Source organism: Triticum aestivum, chromosome 6D, assembly GCF_018294505.1.
Source record: "Triticum aestivum cultivar Chinese Spring chromosome 6D, IWGSC CS RefSeq v2.1, whole genome shotgun sequence".
Classification (NCBI taxonomy): domain Eukaryota; kingdom Viridiplantae; phylum Streptophyta; class Magnoliopsida; order Poales; family Poaceae; genus Triticum; species Triticum aestivum.
The window spans coordinates 330216359-330226808 of NC_057811.1; the positions used below are offsets into that span (position 1 = coordinate 330216359).

General features: G+C 48.2%; 2 protein-coding genes across 2 annotated transcripts; one reads left to right on the top strand and one right to left on the bottom strand.

Moving 5' to 3' along the window:
* The first annotated feature begins 2015 nt into the window (after window positions 1-2015).
* LOC123141563 (CBS domain-containing protein CBSX5-like) lies at window positions 2016-3589 on the top strand. Its single transcript, XM_044560672.1, has 2 exons — window positions 2016-2375; window positions 2526-3589. The coding sequence occupies exons 1-2, from the start codon at window positions 2041-2043 to the stop codon at window positions 3346-3348; spliced, it is 1158 nt and encodes a 385-aa protein (XP_044416607.1). The 5' UTR covers window positions 2016-2040; the 3' UTR covers window positions 3349-3589.
* A 3071-nt stretch (window positions 3590-6660) lies between these two features.
* Window positions 6661-8524, bottom strand: LOC123141564 (uncharacterized). Its single transcript, XM_044560673.1, has 3 exons — window positions 8133-8524; window positions 7832-8047; window positions 6661-7397 (listed from the first exon to the last, which is right to left on the bottom strand). The coding sequence occupies exons 1-3, from the start codon at window positions 8439-8441 to the stop codon at window positions 7062-7064; spliced, it is 861 nt and encodes a 286-aa protein (XP_044416608.1). The 5' UTR covers window positions 8442-8524; the 3' UTR covers window positions 6661-7061.
* Window positions 8525-10450: the final 1926 nt, after the last annotated feature.

Sequence of the window (10450 nt, forward strand, 5' to 3'; positions counted from 1 at the left end):
GATTAATTCATTAATCAAGAGCCTTTCTTTCTTGCATCTTGATGCTTGTATGTTTGATGCCCTCAGTAATGTGCTGATGATATGTTCCATTATTTATTTTATTATTTGAACAAGGGGAGGCGAAAGTGGAATATATTACCATCAAGAATAGTTTACATGGGAGGATTTGGAAATCTTTTACATTTAGATTGCCTATAAGAGCATATGACATCTCTGTGCGCTGTGCTACATCTCACTATTGTACTCACATTAATTTCAAGTTATAAACATTGGATGCACATGTGTGTGCTTCCCTGTTAAGGTTCGTAGAGATATGGAGCACCTGGGTGTTAATCTGGAGATGTTGCAGCAAAGAAACCTGTTAGTTGACCTCAAATGTCCCAATGCCCAGGGTAGAGAATGAGGTTGCGGCGTGGGCAAGTGTGAGGCTGCCTGTGTAGAAAGTAGTAGGCAAGTAGTGTGAGGCTGCCTGTGTAGAAAGTACTCCCTTGGTCCGAATTACTTGTCAAACACTGTATCTAGATAAATCTAAAATAACCTTTTTGAGATGAAGGTAATAATAGGCAAGTTGTGAATTTGGGCCACCATCTGCATTGCAAATTGAAGCGCCGACGCCTCAGGTTACAAGGGACGAAGGGCGAGAATAACACATGAAAATCAACATTCAAAGAATACTTCGTGGAAACCACATTCGAAAGTTTTTGAGAAAAACTTGAAAAAATACTGGATGTTAAAAGGATGATGTCCTACTGCCATGCAAAAAATAAAGACGAAACACATTACGAGATGCAAGATATGAAAAACAAATCAGCAAAATATGTTTGAGCTTGAGTTTACATCACCCCCCTAACATTCGATATCTTTTCGAGATTTTTTAAAACCTCGAACATCATTTTGGTGTGGTTTCCACCACATTTTGGTTTCTTGTTTGTGATGTCCCCTCGGAACACAGGGCCGTGAGCTGGGATCACGATGCACGAAGTTCCATGGAAGGTGATAAGCGCCGTCGACCGCGGCGGGGCATGGTGCGGCGCCGTCACCCCTCGTCTTGTAGCGATACGGCCCCAACTGCCACCATGTGATCTGCCATTGGCCATTTCGATACGTACGGCGAGGAGCCCAGCTGTTCCTGCACGGCAGCACGGCTCGTCGACGTGTTCGAAGACCGTGGGATTGGCGTCTACCGGGACGCTACTTCGCGCCGTTCCAGGGCTTGTCCGCATCCGGGTGTAATAGCTGTTGCTCGTCTCAAAATTTTCTACGAAATTGCTATGCGTATGATGAATTGTGCGTACGACTTTGTACGACTTGATCTCACTCGTCCGCCCAGTTGATCAATCGGCTGCTGAGGACTGTCGTAGGAAAAATCGTATAAATTCGTCGTACGTGTAGCAGTTCTCAATTTTCTATTAGATGGGTGTATTCGTACTTCAGATTTGGGCTGTAATGTGTCGTACGGGGACAGGACGCATCTTCCCCGTCGTGTCCGCCGTGGCAAATGTTAATATACTGTATCAGCGACCGGCATGTGTGTTTTGGGCAAGCCAAATTGAAGTAGGACTGTCCCAGCCTGTATGAAGCAGAACAAATTGAAGTGGTGCTAGTAGCACGCACTGATTGGACCAGACCAAAATGGTTGAAAATGGGAGGTTGTTTGGTGCTCGATAGTACATGACACCTGAGCTATCTCGCTGCAATAGATAGGGTGTTAACCATCTAGCCTATCAAAGGAAAAGTATTACCACTAACTGGAAATAACCTCTGGTGGTCTTCCTACATGCATGCATGGAGAGTAAAATAATGTTACTCCGCATACAATAGCGTAATTTAGGCCTTTCATCAATCATCAAATTAGTAATGTGCGGTGAAACACGGATTGATTCTGTTGCAGAACATTCCAAATAGGATATCCTCGCAAGATTACAGCACATCGCACATCCCGCCTGCTCCACCTATAAATAGCCCTCGCCGCTCCATGACTAGTATCGCCTCATCCCGCTCTCCGGTAATACACGTTCTCTGCACTCCTCTCGTGCGAGAATGGCTGCAAGCATTCTGTCCCACGTTGTCTCCGACCTCTGCATCGGCAAGCCGGCGGTGCGTGTGCTGCCGCCGTCGACTCCAATCGCGGCGGCCCTCGCCACGCTCCGCGCTGGTGCCGACCCGTTCGTCTTCGTGGACGCTGCACCCCCGGACGCGAAGAAGACGGCCGTGTTGTCCGTCGTCAAGGTCAGCGTCGCGGAGATCCTGTGTTACGTCTGCGGCGACGGTGGCAACCTCAGCGACCCCGCGGCCGCGCTCGGCCGGCCCGTTTCCGTGCTCACGGCCGTGGTGGGCGATCACGGCGTCACTCGCCAAGTGGATCCACAGACGAGGTGCGTGAATACGGCCGTGGTCAGCCGCCGCCCGGCCGCCGTACCTTTTGAATCTTGCTACTACTTTGTTCTGAAATCGGAACTGTCTCTCTCAGCCGCCCATACCAACCCATTTTGGAAAAAACTGACTGTTCGGTCCAACTTTTGCAGCCTGCTCGACGCCATCGACGCGCTGCTGGCCAACAACTCGCACAGCCTGGTCGTCCCGCTCCACGCCCGGGCCCGAAAGAAGCACCACCACGTCTCCGCCGGCTACTGCGTGCTGACGCAGCAAGACATCGTCCGGCACCTCTTCGGCTCCATCTCCCTCTTCTCCCCGGTCGCCGCGCTCTCCGTGTCCTCCCTCGGCCTCGTGCGCCGGGACGACGTGCACGCCGTCCACGTCGACGACGACGCGCTCGACGCCATCCCTCTCCTGCGGAGGTCCATCGGGCAAGGCACCGCCGTGGCCGTCGTGGCGGACGACGACGCGCTCGTCGGAGAGATCTGCCCGGGCGTGCTCGGCTCGTGCGACGACGTCGAGTCCGTGTCCGCGGCCTTCGCCACGCTCTCCGCCGGCGACGCCATGACGTACATCGACTGCTACTTCTCGCCGCCCGAGTTCCTGCTCCGCTCCATCAGAGCCGAGCTCACGGGCAAAGGGCTTCATGCCATGTGCGACCTCATGGATGCCGCCTACACAACGGACGTTGGAGCTCTGTCGTCGTCATCAACGTCATCTGATGAGGAGTGTTTGCCATTGGCGCCTGCGAGACGCGCGAGGAAGATGTCGTCGGGAAGCTTCCGGTGGCGGTCGACGGAGGACGTGGCGGCGTGTCATGCTGAGAGTTCGCTGGTCGCCGTCATGGCCCAAGCGCTTGCGCACCGAGTCGGGCATGTTTGGGTCGTCGATGAGCTCAGCGGCGCTCTAGTCGGAGTCGTCAGCTGCGCCGATGTGCTTGCTGTGCTCCGGGACCATCTCCGCCCAGAGTGATATGCAGATGATTTGTGATCGATCCTATAGCCTGCGGATGTGTAAGCATAGCTTAGAGCTCGGCGATTTCCCGTCGTGCCGCCCTGCTACGACTGTTGGAGACCTGCTGCTGTTTTTTTTAGGATCGGCCCAGCTTTTTTTTAGAACATGTTGGTTCCAGTTTTTATTTTTGTTTTTGATTTTGAGGGTGTAACCAAGTTTTATATTCATCGTAAGCCAGGAATACATCTCGGATCATGAGGTTGACCAAGCCACACACGACGCTCTTGACATAAAGAACGATCAAACTTGGCTAGACTATGAGCTTCGCTATTCGAATCTTGACTTTCAAACATAAAATGACAAGTAAAACTAGTAGCGCTATGAAGAATCTCACTAACAATAGTACTGTATCTCCCGCAATTGCCCTGTGGATGTTTCCCACCACATGTTTGGAGTCTGATAGGCCACCATAAAATTTTGCACGAGCAAATCTTCTGCCAACGCTAACTCCTCCCTGTAGGCAATACCCTCTAGAGTCACCGGGTCTTGGAGTCCAGGCACAACCAGTACCGAGCTTCCCATATAATTCCCCTGATCATCTCGGCAAACCGCTGCCACCATGCCACCCCTCGATGGCGTTGACACCCCGGCGTCCATGTGGATTTCGGTATAGCCGGCTGGTGGCGCCATCTGTCTTCTAACACCTCTTGGCACTACTGCAGTTCCAGTGTTTTGCATCGGCCTAGGCTCCTTCAGAATCTCCAAGTCTCTTATATATTTTGTCAGTGAAAATATGAGTCGCTTGCGGCCTTTGAAAAATTTCATCGTGAATAGCTTTCCCCCTCGATGACCAGATGGCCCAAACAGTGACCGCTATCCGAATGAATTGTGTGTGTGGAAGAGACTCCGTCAACGATAACAACTAGTGTCGTGCATTTGGCTCTGTTGTTGCAATAAGGTGTTGAGCAATTTCGTCATCCTCCAGTGCCCACATACACCTATCCACGGTGCACTCCACCAATGAATGCCTCCACAAATCTGGTGCATCACATAATCCACAAGCACTTGAATTGGTCATATGGCAATGGGCTCTTACATCTTCAATTGGAATTGAATGCTTGTCACTAAAGAAACATTCTAATCTTGGCCGGGACTTGTGTTTTCCATAGCATCTTCCAAGAGTTCTCTTTGGTATTAGTGATTGAAGATCCGGCCGAGCCCTATAGCCACGCCTCCCGCCTCTCTTTTGTCGCCACAAGCATTCTATATGTGGATCTCACAGAAAAGACTCCACTCGTCTCGAAATTCGACCCCCAGAAATCTTCGAAGTTCCTTGTACACAGTGGGATCCCCATGATATTAGCATAAACACCTCTTCCCCCGCTGCATATTCCAAGTGGCAGAAGTAGCATCGACCAGTTCAGCTACCAGGACCAGAGGGTTTGGAACCCTGCACCTGTACGGCCTCAACATCTCATCATGTGGTAACCAATTGTCCTTCCATATATTTGTTGTTGAGCCATTGCCGATCCGTCTGATCAAGCTCTGTCTCAGACTTGTATGACTTTACTTTTTGTTGATGTGATTCGTTGTGTGTATATGTTGGTGTTATATGTTGGTGTTATATGTGTGCATCCTTGTCATATATATGTTGGGGGAGTGCTCATTGTGCTTGTATCTCTTTGATGCTTCATTTTAAATCAATAAAATCGACCCTTAATCATAGAAAAAAGTAGAGCTCGGCAGATTTTCCATCGGTTCCAGGCTGCTAGGATTGTTGGAGAGTTGTTGTTTCCTCATTATTAAAAAAGAAGGATCTCACTGGAGAGTTATTGGTCCCAGCTTGTGTGAATTTCTTACATGAAGAGAAGTTTATTTGGAAAGATGCAAGGCAAAATTGGCCTACATGCTAGGCTATGAAGCTTTGTTTTATGTCGTCTTGAGCCTTCTGTTTCACCTTTTACTCTTTATCTTCGTCCCTGACACTACGCAACGAAGTAGCAGTTCGAGCCTTCCTTGCAAAGGAGTGTCCTCGGCCACAATGTGTTCAACGATCTTTCAAAACCTACGAGATTACTCCAGTTTGTAGAGTTCTTTTTTCTAATTCCTTTGCCTCATGCCAAGAGTTCGTGTTTACCTGAAAATTTGGATTGGGTAATTTGGGTTAAAAATATTATGGGTTTTCAAAATTGACACCGAAATTCAAATTTGTTTTTTTCTCTAGTTCCTTTGCCTCCGGCCAGGAGTTCGGGTTTACCTGAAAAGAGAATGCAACGGTGAAGAAGATTGTAAAGGTTGAAGATTCAAGCCGAACAAGAAATTCGGGCACAATATTATCTAGTTCGTTCCTACAATACTCCATATGATATATTATCTACTCCTATAAAAATCTGAGTTGGTGATGATGGTGTGCCTGCCATCTTTCATCAATAGCCGTCGGATCTAAATCTGACGCATACAAAGAAAACTGCTGCAGTTTTGCAAAAAGATGCCCACACTTATTTTCATATTTACAAACAACTCCTTGTCTCTCCCAATCAGCCTTATATCTTCGCCACCACATCCAGAAGGCCATGGAACAATCTGGTGCGATGGCCGCTGCCGGCGTCGTCCACCTCCAATTTTGGTGTCCCGTGCAATGCACGGGCATCTTACTAGTTACAAATACAAGTCTGTGTTGTGTCAATTAAAGTGGTGAACATTATCTGCCTATAAAAGAGATGATTGCCATTCGTTTGCTTATTTTTTCACAAAGTTTGTTTTTCTCCTAACATTTAATTATCCACACGGCCAATGTTCATATTGCTAAGTGCTAACACCGGTCTTTATCTAAAATATAACATTCCAACAGAGGATGATGAAAACCCATGAAGTTGTTTGAGATAGTTTTGGTGATAGTTGATGGAGATTGGACTCACCCTATATGGCTATATGGTGGTCAAGATGATAATGAAATGACAATGTGAGTCCACCTGAGAAATCACTTCAATTAACTCAACTTTTGTCTTTGTACAATATTGCCATATCCATGTCAGTTCAGGTGTATTTGTGCGTAACTTCACATGACCAGGTAGCTGAGTGCAAGCATAGTTGGACAAAGGGCCATAAACTTCATGCAACTATTAACCCGATTCGAAACAGAGACTCATGAAACATCCACTCCACATATATTTGGACAGCTGTTATATTTTGCATATTTGATTTGCACTAGTGCCATCGGCTTATGATTTTGTTAAGATGAATAACTAATGCTACTGTCTTGCTGATGTATATCATCCATGGAGTCCATTGAAGACTTATACAAATTTGGACAAGTGTGGTTTCTACATTCTAGTATATCAACACCTGCATTCAAGACTCATAAGTGTTCGAGCATCCACAAATACCTTGCTCAAGAATTACCAGAACAGTGCCCACAAAAAAGAGCCAAATATGTATGGCACTTGGTCTTCCTCAAGAGGCGCTGATCTTACAATTTGCATCTAGCACTGGCAAGCATAATACCGATTTTTCCACGCACTGTTACTGAAGCAGAACTCAGTCACGCTAATTAAAACAGCAATGCCCTTCTCTTCTGTTCTATCTATATATGCATGTAAAAACACCAGTAATTAAACATCACGATGTGTCTACTAGAGCGACAAGGCTAACATAAGTACTGGTAAAAATCGGAAGCGGCAAACACTTGGAGAAGCGAAGCAAATCTACCGGCACCGGCTCGTGTGCACGCATCAGGTAGGGGGCAGCACGTGGTGGTACCGGCCGTTGCCACGGCGGGCTCCGTAGAGCGCGAAGGCCAGCGCGGCGTCGATCACGGCGACAGAAAAGACCGTCGCGGCGAGGATCCCGACCCGCACCTTCCTCCAGAAGGCAGCGCGGCGAATGTGGAGGACAGCGGCAGTCGGGTTGGCATTGAGCTCCGCGTCGGCGACCTCAACGAGCGCGAGGAGGAGGCGCTTTGAGCGCGGGCTGAGGCCGCGGGCGCTGCTCAGTTCGTCGAGGGCGACCTCCATCTCCGTGAGCAGGGGGCCATCGGCGTCGGCGGTGGAGTCGGCAGGCGCTGCAACCTGCATGGAGAAGAACACCGACATTTTCTTCAGTGCGTCAGGAACTTGCAGGTTCACGGAACAGATAGGCCGTAGCCGCGTAGTTTAAGAATCCCCGACAACAAGTTGCACTGCAAATTCAAAGCGGCAAACGGAACTCGATTGAGATCCTGCACAAATTCTAATTGATCGGCAACAGGAATCATGATTCGGACGGGAAAACTCCTCGACACGGACCCTCGTCCCAAATTTCGTCACCACCGGAGCATACCGAAGCAACCTCGACACAGACCCTGCAGAATGGCTCTCAATTTCCATCGAATCAACTCGAACTTGGTCCACAGAGAGCTCAAATAAAACAACGCGAATCCATAACCGCGGCGCGCACTCCAAAATTTTAACCAGCAATCGGAACTCGAGGAGCAGCACAAATCGGAATCAGTTGGGAGCCTCACCTCGGTGACGGTGGAGTCGACGGAGGCGGTCATCGCGTGTTTCGCGTCAGCGTCAGAAGCGTAGACGACGGTGTTGGAGGAGGCGTTGTTGGGGTCGGGAAGCTCGAGCAGCGGCGCGAGGTCGGCAAGGCCCTCGGGCGCGAGCATCGGCTGCTGCAGGGAGGCGGCGGTGGGGAAGGGGGAGTCGTCCTCGTAGTCCAGGCGCTTGCCCACCTCCTGTTGGTCACAAAGAGGCCGGAGAAGGTCATCGATTAGGCTGCGAGACTCTCGCAGGCAATTAACGGGAGGTATGCGCGGTTACCTTGGCGATGGAGGCGATGTCGCGGGTGGTGGGCGCGGAGAGATCCGAGGATGACGAGGAGCCCACGGAGCTGCGGGTGAAGGGCCCGGAGAGATCTGTGGATGACGAGGAGCCCACGGGGGTGCGGATGGCGGAGGTGACACCGGCCTTGGCGCCGGAGGAGGAGAGGTCGGCGCGGGGGATGGAGGTGGGGGCGAGGGGAGTCGTGTCCGTCGACGAGGAACCCGCGGTGGTGCGAGCGGCGGCGGCGGCGGCGGAGCGGACGGAGGAGGGGCGCGGGGTGTTGAAGCCGGCGTGAGGCTTGGCCATGGTGGGCGGTGCCGCTCTGGCCTCGGAATGGTGGGTTGGGTGGGTTCTAGAACCTTGGGTTTGAATTTGAACTGGATACGACTCGAGCCAATTCCTGTTTGCCGCTTCAGGCGCCATCTTATATGCTTTTTTGCACATCGCGCACACCCTCCCAGCGAACGGACCTACGTGCGAAATGGGCTGGCCCATGCGGCGTTTTCTGTTTCCGAAAGCTTACACAATCCGGTTTTGTGAAGCTTCTGACCGGTTTCTGTGAAGATTCAAGAAGCTTCCAATCGGTTTTTTCCTGGTTTTATATTTCAGTTTATTATTATTTTGTTTTTTGTTTGTCCTTTCTCTTATTTTATATCCAAGATTTCTTTTTAAAACTCTTGATTTTTTTAATTCATGAACGTTTTTTAGTTTGTGATCTTTTTTTTAAATCATGAAAAAATTTAAAATGTGTGAATCTTTTCAAATTCTTGAACAATTTTTTAAATCCATGAACTTTTTAAAATTTGGTTTTTTTGTAAATTCATGAATTTTTTAAAATTTGAGAAAAAAAATTCAAATTGAAGAGCTTTAAGACCTTTTATGAAATTCCTGATTTTGTTTTCATATTCTTGAACTTTTTTCAAATATGCGATTTTTAAAAAAAATGTGAACATTTTTCTGTTTCGTAAAAGTTTTAGGAGACGGTTTTAGGTGATATTTGTTTATTTATTTGAGAAGTTGGTACCCCTCTTCATTCATATAGTTTCTCAGATACATCTCCTAAAACTCTAAGCCCCCTTGAAAGGGAGGCACCTGGGTGATACGGGTTGTGGGTTGTGGGTCGTGGGCCACACATGTGTGTGTGTGTGTGGAGCCGTGTTTTCTACACTTGGTCCCTTCGCGTGCATTTGTGGCAACTAGGTGCCCTTTTTGTCCACGTGTCAGTGCGTGTCCCCTTTTTCTTGTCGGACATGTCTCCATTTGGTTTCTTATTCTGATTTGGGCAAGAGGGTCGGCGACAGTGGTCTATTGCGCAAGAGGGGTTAGTGGTGTTCTTCACTTCTGGATTAGGATATTGATGTTTCGTTGAATTGGCAGGGTCATTGCTGGTCGTTTCTTCCTCTTTCACATCGGCTTCTTTGGTGTTGCTCGCTTCGCACGGAGGTTCCAGCGTGCTACGCGTGCTTGGTTTGCGTCGTCTTCTTCATTATTCTTCTCTCGGCTCATAGGTTTGTTCCTTTTTTGCTTCCTTTTAATTGCTTTCGATTAAATTGTTGAAATAGATTTGTGATGTTTGTTGGGTCGGGGTTTGTTGATTGTGGATTTCGGAGTGTTTGGGTGCTGGAGTGGCCCGCATTGGTGGCCTGTGTGGTCTGTGTGCCTGTCAAGTTGCGGTTCTATCTTCTTCGGCATCGATCCTTTTTCTTGTCCAACTTTGGGGGCTAAACTGGGACACATAGGGTTGCTTGCAGGCATTGAGATTGGCGACTATTGGTGTATATATGTTGTTTGTAGGCACTGGGATTTATGGTGTGAGAGGTTGTTTGTTGTTTCTATGAATAAAAATGGTTATTTAGGAAGTGTTTGTGGGGTGGGTCTTGTGATGTTGCAAGGGGATGCTTATTTCTCATTGACGAGGCCTTTGGTTGTGGTCAACGATTCTGTTTGATGCTTGTTTCTACTTTGCTTCCAAAGTAAATGGTTCTATTGGGATACGTGGGAGGCTTGATTAGATGTTTGCTTGATGATTGTGTTGTCTTTGCACATTAAAATAATGTTTTGTTCTATTTATGTAGGCTGGTGTTTCCTCGTTTAGTATGGTTATTCACAAAATGTTTGGGGTGGGGGGGGTCTTGTTATGTTTCAGGGAAATGTTTATTTTGCGCTCATTTTTTTATCCTTGGTTGGTAATCTTTTGTTGTATGGTTGAAGTCTTCTTTTATTCATGCCACATGACACAATGGTTTCTCTAAGCTTTTTGATTGACTGGACAACTTTTGTCTTGGTTATGTTATTAGTGGAGTATTTTTGGTGCT

What these genes read in the sequence shown, in the direction of transcription:
- LOC123141563 (XM_044560672.1), top strand. Translation starts at nt 2,041, where the DNA reads ATGGCTGCAAGCATTCTGTCCCACGTTGTCTCCGACCTCTGCATCGGC. An exon ending in CAAGTGGATCCACAGACGAG is followed by an intron (nt 2,376 to 2,525) that starts GTGCGTGAATAC and finishes CAACTTTTGCAG; the next exon opens with CCTGCTCGACGCCATCGACG.
- LOC123141564 (XM_044560673.1), bottom strand. Translation starts at nt 8,441, where the DNA reads ATGGCCAAGCCTCACGCCGGCTTCAACACCCCGCGCCCCTCCTCCGTC. An exon ending in ACATCGCCTCCATCGCCAAG is followed by an intron (nt 8,048 to 8,132) that starts GTAACCGCGCAT and finishes TGTGACCAACAG; the next exon opens with GAGGTGGGCAAGCGCCTGGA. An exon ending in TCGACTCCACCGTCACCGAG is followed by an intron (nt 7,398 to 7,831) that starts GTGAGGCTCCCA and finishes TTCTCCATGCAG; the next exon opens with GTTGCAGCGCCTGCCGACTC.